At 36.3% G+C, this 17,594-nt stretch overlaps 2 protein-coding genes across 12 annotated transcripts in view; one reads left to right on the top strand and one right to left on the bottom strand.

Moving 5' to 3' along the window:
- Window positions 1-4,714: 4,714 nt before the first annotated feature.
- LOC129244277 (trypsin-like) lies at window positions 4,715-5,438 on the bottom strand. Its single transcript, XM_054881893.1, has one exon. The coding sequence runs from the start codon at window positions 5,414-5,416 to the stop codon at window positions 4,715-4,717; it is 702 nt and encodes a 233-aa protein (XP_054737868.1). The 5' UTR covers window positions 5,417-5,438.
- A 4,326-nt stretch (window positions 5,439-9,764) lies between these two features.
- LOC129243998 (growth factor receptor-bound protein 2) overlaps window positions 9,765-17,594 on the top strand; it is a 61,844-nt gene continuing 54,014 nt past the window's right edge. For 2 of the 11 annotated variants that reach the window (XM_054881564.1, XM_054881553.1), the window contains exons 1-2: window positions 9,771-9,961; window positions 16,482-17,017. In XM_054881564.1, the coding sequence (XP_054737539.1) occupies window positions 16,940-17,017 (78 nt within the window). In that variant the 5' untranslated portion in view covers window positions 9,771-9,961; window positions 16,482-16,939. Of the gene's footprint in view, window positions 9,997-16,108; window positions 16,301-16,481; window positions 17,018-17,594 lie in introns of those variants that run through there. The other 9 variants (XM_054881555.1, XM_054881559.1, XM_054881557.1 and 6 more) reach the window with 9 other exon arrangements.

The following is a 17,594-nucleotide window of genomic DNA, read 5'->3' as shown; positions in this document are numbered from 1 at the left end:
CATCTACCTACGCAAAGAATGTTCAACATCGTGAGCTAAAAAAGGAAGAGAGACGTATTATCCGAAAGAAGAAACGAGAATTGTCGTTTCGCTACCCGACCATGACGAGGTGAGAATAGCAATATCAAACATGGCGGCAAGGAGCTGGTAAGGTGCATGCATCAGCTTCTATGCAAAATATGGTCGGATGAAAGCATGCCTGCCGATTGGAATTTAAGTGTGCTCTGCCCAATCCATAAGATGCGAGATACTGCAATCTGTGCCAATTACCGCGGGGTTAGTCTTCTAAATATCGCCTAAAAGGTTCTAGCGAGAGCATTGTGTGAAAGGCTGAAGAACACCATCAACCAACTGATTGGACCTTATCAATGTGGCTTTAGACCTGGAAAGTCCGCCATCAACCAAATATTCACAATACGCCAAATCTTGGAAAAGACCCATGAAAGGAGAATCGACACACACCATCTTTTTGTCGACTTCAAAGCTGCATTCGACAGTACGCAAAGGTGTTACTTGTATGCCGCGATGTCTGAATTTGGTATCCCCGCAAAACTAATACGGCTATGCAAGATGACGTTGCTGAACACCAGCAGCGCCGTCAGAATTGGGAAGGACCTCTCCGAGCCGTTTGATACCAAACGAGGTTTCAGACAGGGTGACTCGCTGTCGTGTGACTTATTTAACCTGATGTTGAAGAGCATCGTACGAGCCGCAGAACTTAATCGCTCAGGCACAATTTTTTATAAGAGTGTACAATTGTTGGCGTATGCCGATGATATCGACATCATCGGCCTTAACAACCGCGCTGTTAGTTCTGCCTTTTCCAAACTGGATAAAGAGGCAAAGCGATTGGGTTTGGTGGTGAACGAGGACAAAACGAAGTACCTCCTGTCTTCAAACAGTCTGCGCACTTGCGTATCGGCACCCACGTCACTGTTGACAGTTATAATTTCGAGGTTGTAGAAGACTTCGTTTATTTAGGACCCAGCATTAACACCGATAACAATATCAGCCTTGAAATCCAACGTAGAATCTCTCTTGCCAACAAGTGCTACTTTGGACTAAGTAGGCAACTGAGCAGTAAAGTCCTCTCTCGACGAACAAAACTAACACTCTACAAAACTCTCATCATGCCCGTCCTAACGTATGGCGCAGAAGCGTGGACGATGACAACATCCGATGAGGCGACACTTGGAGCGTTTGAGAGGAAGATTCTACGCAAGATTTTTGGGCGTCGGCTGGGTCATGTCGTCCGAATGGATACAAACGCTTCGGCTCTGAAAGTATTTGATGCGGTACCAGCTGGTGGTAGCAGAGGAAGAGGAAGGCCTCCTCTGCGTTGGAAAGATCAGGTGGAGAAGGACCTGGCTTCACTTGGTGTGTCCAACTGGCGCCGGTTAGCACGAGAAAGAAACGACCGGCGCGCTTGGTTAAACTCGGCCAAAATCGCGTAAGCGGTTATCGCGCCAATTAAGAAGAAGAATTAAAAATTAATTAAATATTAGATTAGTAGAACCCATTTTAGTGGTTATCTGTTTCCGATCGCCCACTACACTTTGTATTTATCCATCAAATGTACGGTTACATAGTAGTTGGGCCACACTTAGTGTCAGTTCATTCACGCAGTAAGCAAACATAGCGGGAATATCTATTGCAGAACTGCTGTTCTAATCAAACAACTTGAATATAATATTGAATTAAGCGAAAATGAATTGAAATAGTTGTGGAAATATTTGCGTGGGGTACACATCGCGCATTTACTTCAATAGTGTCGTAACTCGATAAACGCGATTTTCAGGAGAGCCGTTTAAAACTTTCGATTACCTCTTATTTTGCGAATATAGGGAAAATAATTATAGGTTTTCTGAATAAACTAGGGACATGTAATATTATATATAAAATACATTCAGAAAAATGTCGATCAATATAGTGATTGACAATTTTTCTTCAGCAAAACCGCCTACTTTGAATTAAGACTTTATTTGGGGGGAAAATGTATATTTACTGCTGCGCTATCGCAAGCTAAATGTGTCGCTATTGTTGATAAAAAAAAGTCAATAGCTGTGTTTAAGACAATTTATTTTCGTATTGTTCTAACTTAAAATTTAATTCAACTAAAAATCGAACTAGAATTCATTGCAATAAAAAAGCCTTTTAGAAAAGTTTAATTTTAAAACTTTAAACCTAAAAAGCTTAAAAACAAAATAACAAAATAAAAAAAATTTCATCGCAAATTAATATAAAAGTTTATTTTAATTAAATCGCTGATATCTTCTTCTTCTTCTTCTTCTTTAAAATCGTTGGGAGTGATTTGAGACTCGATGAAACGAAAAAGCGACACCAAAAAGAAGAAGAAAAAAGATATACGTATATATATGTATGTATAGAAAATGCTTCATTACCAGGCACACAGAAGGATGGCATAAGCAAATTTAAATTTGTGAATTTATATATGTATGTACAATATATATGCGGATATATGTATATATGTTATGTGTATGTACATATGTGCCTCGCCACAGCAAAACATACGGTAAAATTTCTCAAGAAATCCAGCGCGCATTCATAGGCACAGCATTGCATGTACAGTAGGGTGGGTCGATTTAAAAATCGCTCATTGCTCTATGGAAATCGTATTCTAGGGATCAAAATAAGAAACTTTGCCGAAGGAACCATACCTCTAAAACGAATTCTGATGTCCCCCAATTTCAAAATATCACCATTTTTGGCCTTTACATGAAAAAATCAGCTAAATGGCTATGTTTTTTCTTTATTTTTATTTATTTATAATATTATCTATTTTTTCTCTTAAGAAATTTATTTAGTCAGAACATATGTAAATGAATGAATGTGAGTTATAGAAAAGAAAGTAAAAAGTTGGGGGACATCAGAAATCGTTTTAGAGGTATGGTTCCTTCGGCAAAATTTCTTATTCTGATCCCTAGAATATGATTTTCACAGAGCAATGGGCGATTTTTTGCCTTCCCACAAATCGACCCGGCCTAATGTACAGTAACCTTGAACAGGCAGCTGCGGTTGTCGAGCATTTAGAAACATATATTTACATACATATATGGGTGCAAACATATTTACGGAGCCGCGGGCACTCGACTTGACAAAAATTGAATATTGGCAAATAATTCTACGCGAAATATTCCAATATTGACTATTTTCGAATTGTCGAGAAAATTAGCATATGGGCGGCTCGTTTTATGAATGAAAGTACTTGCTCTTAGAACTATGAGCTCGAATTTATAAATCAATTTTTTGATGATGAGTTTTTGTTGCACAGTACAATAGTTGAAACTGTTCGGCGCCGCCGCGACTGTTCAACGCTATGGCAACTAGGATGATGGCCGCTACGCCTGCGCCTATTAATGCATTTTGATCTTGTAGTCGCTAGGCATAGAATTTTAGCTTTGGACGACATACGCATTTACAGGAATAAAGTGAGTGGCCTGTGTGTGCGGTTGTATGTAGATGCATATGTGTATATTAATAAGCATTGTTTTGCTGGAAGTTCAGAACACAAATATGTATGTACGTACATAGGCTAGGCCATAGTATAGCATACATACATATGTATAAAAAATTCAAACCAAGCGTCCTACGAATGTTTGCGTGTATGTTAGTACGTCTGTGTATTATACGCGTTACGACGCTCATAATAGCAACCGCGTGTGCTGTATTGCGTCCGTATTTTTATATTCGTAAATATTTTCATTTTTAAATGTTTACCGCAATTATGCCGAAAAATAATGCAGAAAAGTGTCGTGAATTTCGACAGAAAAAAAAAACAAAAAGAAAATAAAACTAAAAAATACCAGTCTAACGGTTAGACGCGATAGAAGTGAAACCTTCCGTAAAACAAACTGAGAGAGAATGAGACGAAAGCAGCATTAGGGGCGGGATAATTATAGGTTCATTATAATATTGCTATAAAGTTCATATTTTATTTTCTTCATTTTATTATTATTCATCCTCAATGTTTTCAATTTCAACAAATGATACGAGTGGCTTATGATAGCTAAAATATGATACAAATGCTTTGGTTTCGATGTTGTCAACATATCTTTGAAATACCGCGTCAATTGTTGTTTTTCATCTCATTCTCTCTCAGTTTGTTTTACGGAAGGTTTCCCTTCTATCACGTCTAACCGTTATACTGGTTTTATTTTATTGGAATCCCAATTTTGATGTGGTAGCCTTTGTTTAAGCGACCGCCGTATCCGAATGGGTTGGTGCGTGACTACGATTCGGAATCCGAAGAGAATGCAGGTTCGAATCTCTACGTAACACCAAAATGAAGAAGAAGTTGTTTCTAATAGCGGTCGCCCCTCCGCCGGCAATGGCAAACCTCCGAGTGTTTTTCTGCAATGAAAAAGCTCCTCATAAAAAATGTCTGCCGTTCGTTCATACCATCGGTTTGACGGCACCTTTAATGATGTTTCTGACATTTTGATTGACACCTCCTGACTAAAAAAAAATTATATATATATACACACATAAATATATGCTAGTATACCTCAGTGACCGAAATTCATCTAATTGAATTTGAGTCGACAACAAGTCTTCAAATTTCTATAATAACTCTATTATTTTTTTACTTATACACAGTTTTTTAGTTATACACAGCCTAATTTCGTTTTAAATGAAAGTTTTGTCATCTAATGCTCTAGAATCTTTTTATTTGCACCTCAATAAATTCAAAATTTTACAAACTCTTTACAGCTTTTTTTATCCATGATTTCACTGAAGCGATGTTGGTGAAAACAGCTGGATTGGCACTGTTGGCACAGCCATAACCCCAGGAAACCAAACCAACCAATTTTTTGTTGTATACCAAAGGACTTCCAGGTAGAGCGTTGCAAGCTTCGTTTTTAGCGAGGCCACACAACATTGTACTCAAAACTTCACCCTCTTCGTAACTGTACTCTCCAGAAACGCAATCAGTGGCAGTTATGATAGTCTCCGAAACATCTACCAGAGCATTGCTTGCAGACCAACCGGTGACTACACCACTGGCACCAGTTTTTGGTTCTGAGCTAGCTAATTGAATCGAACCAACGCTTACTGCCTTTTCCAATATTACGACGGCAACATCATTTTCCATGGTCACATAATCGAAGTTAACATCGAAGGTACTCTTTGCAATTTTTACTATCTGAGTACCGTTGCTTACACCCACGACCAATTGTGAAACGTCGTAGTTAGCCAAGCATTGAGCAGCTGTGACAACGGTCGTCGAATCGATTAAAGCACCACCGCAGACGCGTGTTCCATCGGTTCCTTGTAGAGAGACGACGTAGGGATGTGCCTTAATAGTGGTGGGACTACCATTCTCTATTCCATCGGCGGATGTGCTTGTGGCCCATACGGCAATCAGCAATAAAGTGCAAATGAATTTGTTGGCCATTTTGAAGGATATGCTAGGTTTAGTGCGAAGCTTTCAACTGCGATTTTACTCAAGTTTTTGCGTGCTTATATACTCTGCCATTCTGCCGCTTATGCAACTACTACTTTAAGAAGTTTGATAGCAAAGTAATTAATTTAAATTTAAATTTAAAAGAAATTAATTTAAATATTTATTAAAGCTGTTTTAGTACACAACGTTCGCTTGCTAGCTCTAAACAACAAAAATGTCAATAAAAGCGGCGTCAAAGTGTTAAATTTACTGAAACAATTTATTAATACAAGTGCCTGTGGAAGTTCTCGCATACTTATCTAAATAATATTTTTTTTTATTATGACACTCTTGCAGCAAATGAGCAACATGTACAATATAAAAAAAATTATAATGCGAAAACCGCTTAAGTTATTTTGGCCGAGTTTAACAAAGAGCGTTAGTCGTTTCTTTCTCGTGCTGATCGGCGCCAGTTGGAGACACCTTTTCCACGCGTTCTTTCTACCGCAAAGCAGGCCTTCCCTTCTAGTACCACCAACTAGTAATGCATCGAATACTTTTAGAGCTGGAGCACTTGTATCCATTCGGACGACATGACCTTGCCTGTTGACTACGCTCAGCTACGTAACTTTTGGAATAATAAAAAAATACCAGTCTAACGGTTAGACGTGATAGAAGTTAAACCTTCCGTAAAACAAACTGAGAGAGAATGAGACGAAAGCAGCATTAGGAGCGGGATATTTATCGGTTCATTATAATATTGCTATAAAGTTCATATTTTATTTTCTTCATTTTATTATTATTCATCTTCAATGTTTTCAATTTCAACAAATGATACGAGTGGCTTATGATAGCTAAAATATGATACAAATGCTTTGGTTTCGATGTTGTCAACATATCTTTGAAATACCGCGTCAGTTGTTGTTTTTGATCGTGTTGTCGATTCAGTGCAAGGCGAATTTATTACAGGTGACAGCAAACACATATAAGTAAAACCCTACATGTATTTGTTGTTGCGTTTGGTACAAGCATCACGTCAAAATCAGTAGTCAAATGTAAACAGACGAATGTAAACATACCAATACATACAAACAAAGCTGATCATTTTGACGTAAGTCATACCTACGGGGAAAAATTCAGCTGGGTGAATGCTGTCACCTTAATAAATCCACCTTGATTCAGTGCGATTGTTACACATTTTTAAATTTAATGTTGTATTGAGAAAGTCAATTGAAGGAACCGCTGTGTCCAATGCAAAATTTACGTTAAAATCGCCACTTAAAATCATTGGAACTTTATCGTAATCTTTTCTAAGTATCAGCGATACTTCTGGTGTATACTTTATTAAATTTTCGTGAATGAATTCCGTGATGCTATTTATTGATTTTTTTTCTGTCGATATTCACGACACTTTTCTGCATTATTTTTCGGCATAATTGCGGTAAATATTTAAAAATGAAAATATTTACGAATATAAAAATACGGACGCAATACAGCACACGCGGTTGCTATTAGCCTCTGGACACGGACAAGCATGCTTGTCCAGCAGGCTTATATGTGTGCGTGTCGGGTGCTTGTCGTTTGCCCGGTAACGTTCAAAACAAAAAGCGATCAATCCACAGTTGCATTTAGAAGTAAATATGTCTTCATCGGATGATGAATTTTTATTACTTGCAACTATTGCAGTTTTGTTAAAAAAAAAGAAGAAAAGAGATAAAAGAAAAGTGTGGATGAAAAGCCTGTACGCAAAACGTAAAAAGTTTACTCATGAGCATCTTTTAAATGAATTAAAATTATCATGTAAAGCCGAATATAAAAATTTTATGCGAATGGACTCGGAAACATTTGAAGAGCTTTTGGGCATGGTGGCGCCATTAATAGCAAAACAAAATACATGTATGCGAGATGCAATAACACCCAACATGCGCTTATCATCAACATTAAGGTATTTGGCGACTGGAGAAAAGTTTGAAGATCTGAAGTTTTTAACTGCAATTTCTCCACGATCCCTGGGAGTGATTGTTATAGAAACTTGTGAAGCTATTATTTTATGTCTTTCAAATGCTATTAAGGTAAGTACATTTAAGCAAGTAAAAAATTTAGTTTTGAAAAAAGCAAAGAGGAATGTAAAAATTGATTAACTACTTTTTTTCTTTTTTCAAAAAAATTCAACTTTTATTCTAATATACATATGTATATATACGTTGTTTTTCCCGCCGAAAATTTGTCCGCAAAACATTAATTTTTTTTTTTTACATCCTATACTGTTGCATTCGGGTACCGCTCTTTGTATATTTCTAATAAAATTTCATACTGTTTCGCCTTTTCCTCGCGGTTGCAGTATGCTTCCACTTTTACATTCCACAATGCAGGTAAGCATTGATAATTTTCAATGAATTTCAATATAAATTGCTTATCTTCGGCGCACTTGTCCATTTCGAATATCAACACAAACTAAATACCATAAATAATAAGATGTGAAACTTAAGTGAAGCGCGTCCATGAGGACGTTTCAAAACTTGGCAGCACTCACACATTATGGGATTTTGAACAGCTGATAGGCGAAATGGCCGACTAACAGAAGAAACGCGCCGAAAATAACTGACGAAAACAGTTCGTTTTTGCTTAATGGAGAAATGACGTGTTGAAATGTTTATAATTATTTGTCTTAAAATTAATTCAATTGAAACGTAATAATTTAAATTGAAGGGAGTTTTAGAATTTTCCAAAGCCTCTTATATCCTTTTCGACTTCTACTTTTAATTAGTCTTATGTACATAATGTAGTTTTATTGAAAACTGTGTATTGGCTTATGTAAATTTGTATATACGTAATTATTCTACGGCTGAAAAGCGTAAGTAAGGGAATTAAATTTGAGTTTGGAACATTTTACAAAAATTAAAGGTAATCTGCTTTAACTTATTCTGTTCGTTGTTTCAGAATTTTTTTGTTACCCACTTTCTGTGTTATATTAAAAAATCGCAATAACTCATGTTTTTAATTATAACTTACGTTTTTATGTACTTTACTTATGTATATCACTTTTAAATAATTTCATTTACATATAAATTTTTAAATTTTTTGCTTATTTATGTACATATTTCATACGGATTGTGCTTATTTTTAGTATATGTAGGTATTTACGAGTAACATACTATTGGGCAACCGCACACTAAATACTAACCTCAATGCTAAATACAACCCTGCTGTTTTGTCAATCAGACTCCGACACGATCAACAAAGTAAGCGTCAAACGAAAATATCAAAAATTTTTGATTTTTCATCAAGCATCGTACGTGTAGCCGACAACAAATACGTGTGACACGACGACACCCGACTGCACTAACACACACAAAGCTCAGTCAAGCATGCTTGTCCGTGTCCAGAGGCTATATTATGAGCGTTGTAACGCGTATATTACACAGAAGTACTAACATACACACAAACATTCGTAGAACGCTTGGTCTAAGCAAGTATTAGGTAGTGTAGTATAGGTATAAATAATGCCTTCTCGCTCACCGTGGCTCCGTAATACGCAGGAGCGGGCACACATACGTACTAGCATACATACAAACATACATACACCAAAGCAAGTAATAGGCAGTGTAGTATACATACTACAATACTCACTATACTAGCGTGGCTCAGCAGTACGCATATCAACATATAACGCTTCGTAGTGTCGCTTTTTCGTTTCATCGAGTCTCAAATCACTCCCAACGATTCTAAAGAAGTTTTCACTTCAAAATTTCTTAGCTGCGTCTTGTTAGCTTTTCACATTTAACCTACATATTCGTTCCTGAGCCTTCCAGAGAACTTTAATCGCGTTCTCTGAGCCTTCTCTGTATATCAATGTTTTCTGTAGTGATTGATTATAGTCTTTTACAAAACTTACAAACCTTGAAAAATTTAGGTTTCGAACTTGGCTAATAACATCATTTCCATACAGAATTAAAAATGTTCTCCAGTTAAATACATTTGAATTCCATTGACATCAAAATATATATGTACACATATGCATATAGCTTTTAAAATGTTCCCTCGTTGCACCAGTATACTTTGAATATTCTATTACGCTATTATATGCGCTATTTGAAAACAGCGCATTTTTCTCAAATTGAATTCGCAATTTTGTTTAAATTAAGTTTTTTTCTACAAAATAAAAAATATATTTAACTTATGTTATGAACACATTCGGCTAACACTTTGAGAGCCAACGTCAAAGTGAAACCTACGCAGAGTTGCACTAAATTTCGTTAAAGAAAATTGCAACATTGCCCATTACCACTGGGACCGCGACAGAAAAATACTAATAAAAGAGAATTCAGAAGAATTTAATTTGTGTCGTCTGTCATCGTTGTCGTTGTCGTTGTCGTCGTCGTCGGGTGTGTGTAAACGCGGTTTGCATCCGTCGCCTTTTTCTGCACAAGAAATTTTTCAGTAATATCTTACGCTCGCAATTTTTTCAATTTAATTTTTTATTAGCCGTGTGTTTCATCAATTAAATGCATATATAGTAGAGTGCTCATAGAAATTGGAATAAATGAAATAATTAAGGTACAGACGAAAAAGTGGTGTTTGAAGTATAGAAGGTAGCGCAAAAGTTGGAAGGAAGAAAAAGGAGAACAACTTAAGTGCAAAAGAAAAATGAAAGATATTCCTTTGTGTCGCTGCATGGAATTCGGTGTTTGTTGCGTGAATGTGTACAAGCAAGCAGGAATGGTGAACCGAAAAAAAGCAAGTGAACATTCTGCTTATATGGCCATCAAGTGGGGAAAGGAAAAAGAAAAACAAAGTGTGCTGTTAAAAAAATTTGTGATGCTCATAAAAGGCAACAGTGTGCCGCTAACGAAAATATTCAGTCTCCATTTGCTATTGCTTTTGACGCTTTAGCTTTTATTTTTACACCCCCTCATACAACAGCCAAGAAAGGTAGAATTTCTTGAGTTGTTGAGAATTGTCGGATAGTCAGACGATGCTAGATTACTTAGTTACGTCTTGTAGTGGTTGCGAATGTTGTTACTGTCGTTTGGAATGATTAACTGTTGCAGTCATTCGAATTTATATGCCGCTAACTGTCCTTTGTCGTGTTCTGGTGGCTCCCACATAACTGACTTCAGCGCAAAAACAACAAACAAAGCCGACGACACCCCAAATTCACCACCGTCACTTATATTTTAATACAAGTTTCCTCAACTTGCATGTGACTAGCGGCTTTCGATGTTGATTTTTCATTCTATATTGTGTGGATTACCGAGGAAAAATATAATTGTTTAATTATTTTTTAACACTATAAATCTACTATTGAATGATTTATTAACCAAACGAAGTCAATTTGGTTGTTGCATCAATACCCAGTCAACCAACCAAAATTACATTGTTCCCTCCCCCCGAGTTCGTTGAGTTTTTATACTCGTGTCCGTGGGGCCAGCGAAGATGTCATAGACTTCAACGACGGCATCTATACAAAAACATATGAAAGTAAACGAAATATGTAATAAATACAAAAATACCTACCCGCTGATGTATATATACTACATACATACGTATACGGGCTAAACACAATACAGGCGAATGCATGACGAAAAAGAAGATAGGAAAACGAATTGAATTCGATACAACAAAAATAAGAAGAAATATGGTCAAAGCAACAGCAACATCAAACATCAGCAATAACAATGGCTAGATAGCGCATGGGTCACCGCTACGGTACGAAGGGTATACGAATTCGTTCGAGAATAAAACTTGACAGCGCAACGCAGCACGTTGGCAACGGCGTCGTCGCAGCGTCACAAACAAAAAGCAATAACAACAACTCAGATATTCCATACATATTTATATACAAATAACAATTCGTCGAAATATGCCGACTCAGGTGACGCTAACAGCGCTGCAGCGCAAGAATAAGTTCTGTTAAAAAAAAAAAAAAATAAACGGCGACAACTTTACCGCAGGCATTGCCAGATGGGTGTGATTTGTTTGATCATATTGTAGGGTGCATTATTATTAGGGACACGACATAGAACAGAGGGAAGAAGATACAGCACTCATTTAAAGTAAAGCTGCATAAACGCCTAGTATACGATAAAATCCAAACAAAATATACTTCGATACTATACTTATTACGAATACTCATCCCCAAAATACATACATATGTCGATTTAAAAGTATAGAGTTAAAAATATCGGTATTGAATAGCAAAAGTACCCGTAATAGGCCGTTTATGCTGAACGCTTAATGTGCATTTAACTCTTAATACCACGAAAAATTAGTTAAACCAATATTTTGAAAGCGTTTGCAATAATCCCTTCTCAATCTAAGCTAAGTCGGTGATAAGTGAATTATTTTAGTTGCCATCAATCAAAAATTATTATTATTAGCGATAACATAGTTATTGTTTTATTCACGAATCAGTTAAGGGAGGGGTCTAGGGTTTGACTTTCAAAAAATCGATTTTTTGGAAATAGCTTTTTCTTATAGTAAATCATCTCAAAAATATTGTCCCAAAATTTCAGCTCAATCGAGCAAAACTTTTGGAGTTATAGACGTTTTTGTCCCCACTCCTCTGCGACAGCTGCGAGCGTTTGGAGCGAAGCGTTACGTTTTTCTCGAAACCACTTTTTCAAAGTCCGTGACTATTAGAACTTCAACAATATTTAACCGATCCTTTTCAAATTTGGTATACAACTTCTATATATAAAATACCTCCCCCCCACTGAGAGATTTTTCACTTTTTTGTTTTACATTAAGGGCGGTTTCCACTTATACAGCGAAAAAATCAGTGAAAATCGCACTTTTTGCTTCAAAAAACGCGCTGGCAACGTAAAAATGAAAAAATGAATGAAAAAAAAATCGGAGCCAGGTGGGGGGAGGTTTTGGTGATAATTTAACCAAATAATTTTGTTTTTTTTTTATTTCAGGTGATTCTACAGCTAGATACGATAGTCACCGCAAATCACCTTTTGGAAAAGGCGTTTTCGGAAAAGTTACCTCACCGGCTTATTTCCCTATATTTTCTTACAAAAATTTAGTACAATATTGTTGAAATGATGCTTTATAATGTACAAAAAGTTTAAATACATTTTCACTATTCATATCTCTAAAGCAAAGTCTCAAAAATTCATTAAAAAAATGCTCAAACCCTAGACCCCTCCCTTAATACCATATTCACACCTAGAGACTGAAATAACCTAAAAAAGACGAATAGTGGGGTTCAACGGTCTAAACAGGGTTGGATTACTGAAACACTGGTGGGCTGAATTTTGGGTCATTTCGTAGTTCATATCGACTTTCGATGGACCCTCTGGTATGCATAGCCGCTAAGAAGAATGTGCTATCGCAGCATTTTGAAAGCCGCGTAACACAGACAAAACTTTGTTCTAGAAATTATTGGATCAGGTTAAACTCCTATCTAAAATGTACCCATTCATGCTTAACACTTCTGCATAACCGCTCGAAATGCGCGATGTACACAAAATTCCCTTACTGTGTTCTAATAAAAAACGTTACAGGACTACTAAAACTATTTATTTTCCTCCAACTTAAAGAAACGTAGTTTATTGCGGATTATTCCGTTCTGGTTGAAAAGTGAGAGTTTTTGTTCGAGGATTATTGTGTCGAATGATGCAAAAGGGTTAATGTGTTCCCTATATTTGAAGTATTTCCGTACGTTACAAATCACCGCTTCATGTGACCACTCTAACCAACTCTTCTAACAACCCTCTCCGCATAATGCGACCCTGTCGAAGCAACATATTTTTTGGGTCTACTTCGAAAACAACACTCAGTAGAGCACCAACCTGGGCAGGACTTAGCAAGTGTGCTACAACAACAGTAAAACAAGCAATAATATGCAAATTTTTATGAACTAATTTCTTTCGTTGGGGCGTATTTCAATGAATTTAAAAACAGAAAAATAGATAATTTTATGTGCATGTACGACTTTATTAAAATTATGGCAAGTAAAAATTTTATATAGCTAGAACTTATAACTCCTGTGACATCACTTCGGTTTATGTGTTCTATTTCTTTGTCCTTCTTTTTAAGCAGTGTTTCCTCCATAAAAGAAGTCGGGTTGCAAGACCGCATCCGATTATATATAACCCAACGTCATTAGGAGTCATCTTCGACAGCTTCGAGCAGATTACCCAGCTGAAAAAAGTAGCATATGCTTAAAATATTCAAGATGAAAAAATTCGAGCGCTCATAGTAGTCCAGTTTAACCCTAATCACATGTCGATGGTCGTTCGTGTCTGGCACCTTTTTTATGAAACGACTGCACGGTGCATGTTTCATTCCATTTGTTTATAATAAAATATTATTAAAATAAAAAAGTTTAGAAAAATCTCTGCAGATATGTTTAGTTAAAGCTTAGAAGATGGAAAGAAGAGTCAGTCCTCAAAAAATGATCAGGAATATTATGTGTATCAAACTTAGACCAAGTCTGAGTGTTATATTAAGAAATGAATGTTACAAGTTTGACGAATGGGAGGCCGTCGTAGCAAAGAGGGTTTATGTGTGACTACTATTTGGTATGGCCCGAGTTCAAAGCCCACTGTGGGTATGAAACACCAAAGGATATGAAAGGTTTTTCTAATAGAGGTCGCGAATCCGCAGACGATGCCAAATTTCCGTGTGTATTTTTGTCATGGGAAAAGCTCCTCATAGAAAACCATCTGCCGTTCGGAGACGGCATAATACTGTAGGTTCCGCGGTGGAGAGAATACAGAAGGTAGGAATATCCCCGAATCGCTCTCCCACTGTTTGTGAATTTAACAGAATCAGCTGATTTCATAAAAAAACACCTCAAATAAAACCATCTGGCTTTCGGAGACAGCATAAAACTGTAGGTTCCACGGTGGAGAGAGCACAGAAGGTGGCAATATACCCAAATCGCTCTCCCACTGACAGTGAATTTAACAGAATCAGCTGATTCGCTGTCGTAATATAGCGTTTTTCACATTTTTTTTACACATTTTTAAATTGAATGTTGTATTGAGAACGTCAATTAAAGGAACCGCTGTGTCCAATGTAAAATTTACGTTAAAATCGCCACTTAAAATCATTGGAACTTTATTGTAATCTTTTCTAAGTATCCGCGATACTTCTGGTGTATACTTTATTAAATTTTCGTGAATGAATTCCGTGATGCTATTTATTGATTTTTTTTCTGTCGATACTCACGACACTTTTCTGTATTATTTTTCGGCATAATTGCGGTAAATATTTAAAAATGAAAATATTTACGAATATAAAAATACACACGCGGTTGCTATTATTTATGAGCGTCCCCAGCAAAACCTGCGTGACCGAAACTCTAACACAATTACACATATGCACTCGTATTTGTTTGAAAATCGACTTTTTTTTTTTGGTTCTCCGTCACCTTTGGAATCAGCTGATTCGCTCTCGTAATATAGCGTTTTTCAATAGTTGCGCTTCAACTTTTTTCCGATAGGGAGGGCGAACGACGCAATATTTTTTATTTTTCGCTTGTCATTTGTAAACTTCATTAGTATACATTTCATCATGGAACGCTATACACTTGAGCAACGATTGCAAATCGTGCAAATTTTTTATGAAAATAATCGTTCTGTTGCTGCTACATTAAGAGCAGATTTCCCAAAAAATCATCTTCAGTGTTGAAGCTCACTTTTGGCTTAATGGCTTTGTCAACAAGCAAAATATGCGTTACTGGGCAGAAAGCAATCCACACATGATTCATGAGGCACCGTTGCATTCCGAAAAAATCACTGTTTGGTGCGGTTTACATGCCGGCGGCGTAATTGGCCCATATTTTTTCGTTGACGAGAACGATCGCCACGTTACTGTGACTGGAAATCGATACCGCGACATGATAAACGATTATTTTTGGCCGCAATTGAATGGTATGGACTTAGACGACATGTGGTTTCAACAGGACGGGGCCACAAGCCACACAGCACACGCTACAATTGATTTGTTGAAGAGTAAGTTCGATGAGCGCATTATTTCCAGAAATGGACCGGTCTAATGGCCGCCGCGCTCGTGTGATTTGACGCCTCTAGACTATTTTCTTTGCGGTTATGTGAAGTCATTGGTCTACAGTAACAAGCCGGCGACGATTTGTGAGCTCAGAGCCAATATTGAACGCGAAATTGCTGGAATTTCGGCCGATTTATGCAAAAGAGTGGTCGAAAATTGGGTTCAACGATTGGACTTCGTAAAACGTGCACGCGGTGGTCATGCAAAAGAAATCGAATTTCATACTTAAATGTATATGTTCAAACTCGATAATAAAAAAAAAAATTTGTTAAAAAAGTCAAACCGTTTGTGTTTTATTCAAAAAAAAAAAAGTTGAAGCGCTCTTACTGAAAAACGCTTTAGTTAAGTATTTCTTTTAATTTTTTTTTTTTTTGTTTTTTTTTTTTTTTTTAAATTCTTTACTTAAATCGGCGAAGAAGCAAAGCCTAATTTCCTTTCATTTTTGAGATTTTTGTTTACTAAAATTTTGTTAAACCTAATTCACTAATCCATCACCAATCTGGCAATACTGTCGCTTTGGGGATAAAGAGTTGATTGAGCTCAACGTTGTGAGCACGCTCCGCACCCAATGGTCGTTGATGAGGAGGAGAATGCAAGCAATGGAGTAGGCACACTGTGCGCTGCTGTTGTAGTTGCTCAGCAGCTTGTTGGTTCATTCTTCGAAGCTACGTCGTGCGGGCGCTACGTACAAATATTTTATTTCTATTAACTCACACATGCAAAATTCGACTCGTCTACGATTCCCCCTAAAATAGAACAAATGTGAAACTAAACCAAAAAAAGTCGTAAAATAAAAAATACAAAAATATCAAGCAAATTTGTTAGCGTGTGCAGAACGCGTACAAAAGCAAGTGTTTGCAAAATTAGTAAAATGTAAAATAGAAATACGAAAAAAGTGAAAATATCTCCTTGCGGGCAACAAGTGCGGATGTCTTGATCTGGAAAAAAGCTTTTATAAAATTCATTCATTTGAAAATATGCGGCACCAGAAGGAGGCTACGCATATTCTTTTACAATAATTTTTAATAAAACATACTGATTTTTGTTTTTGTAGATAAAATAAATTAGTGAAGGGCGAACAAGCACAATCAGCTCAAAGCTGAATTTACATAAACAAATATACGTATACATATTTTCAATTTACTAATTTTAAGCAAAAGTACATAAGGAAAACACCAAATTTTATCAATTAAATTAAACAAATCCACATAAAAGCAAACAACGAAGGCTGACAAAAAAGGAAATATTAAAAAGAAAAAAAACGTAAAATAACTACAATTATCTCAAGTATAAGAAAAATCTAGAAAATTTCATTACGAACTGCAGATAAACATTAATTGAGAAATTTTACATCAAGCACAAAATAATTAAACAACAACAATCGAAGCAGATTATAACAACTGTATAAATAAACCGCCAAATAGTGGTAGTAGTAGCAGCAACAAAAACAAAAAAAAAATCAACTTTAATTCATAACTGGAAAAAACAAACAAAACAGGAAAAAAAACAAATATGGAAGCAATTGCCAAACACGACTTCTCAGCAACTGCCGATGACGAATTGAGTTTTCGCAAAAGCCAAATTTTAAAGGTAAGTGCCTGACTGATAAATGTGTATAATGAAAATATCTGTTTTTTTTTCGTTGATTGTGGTTAAATAAATGTGTGTCAGTGGGTGGTGGTGGGCTGCTAGGCTACAAATGGCAGAGGTCAGCTGCAAGCGCTGTAAACAACAATAACATTTTGCAGCTGATAAGGGTTTTATTTTATATTTACGAGTATATGCACTTTGTAGTTGTCATTTGCTACGGTCATACGTTTGTTAGCTTACAATTTTCAGTGAGGATTTATTGGACTCTCGAATTGAGTCATTGAATCAATTAAATGAGTGAGCTTTGCTCGGAATTCAAGCAAAGTCTAATACATAATATAGGGTGGGCCATGTAAAATTTGCTTTTTGAATCGGATATAAAAAAACCAATCAATATTTTTTCAAACTCTTTTTTTTTTATTTTGAAGATTGAACATTGTCATTTATGAATGAAAAATAATATCGTTCAAATGACTGCCACGACTGGCTTTACAGTAGGCCATTCGATCAACCCAATTTTTAAGCACATTTTCGATTGTTTGGGCTCCAATTTCATGAATGGCAACTTCGATTTCGT

Source organism: Anastrepha obliqua, chromosome 4 (assembly GCF_027943255.1).
Source record: "Anastrepha obliqua isolate idAnaObli1 chromosome 4, idAnaObli1_1.0, whole genome shotgun sequence".
NCBI lineage: Eukaryota > Metazoa > Arthropoda > Insecta > Diptera > Tephritidae > Anastrepha > Anastrepha obliqua.
Note: the sequence above shows the minus strand (reverse complement) of the source record. Positions and strands in the feature narration are given on the sequence as shown.

Coding starts and splice junctions, on each gene's coding strand:
- LOC129244277 (XM_054881893.1), bottom strand. CDS start 5,416: ATGGCCAACAAATTCATTTGCACTTTATTGCTGATTGCCGTATGGGCC.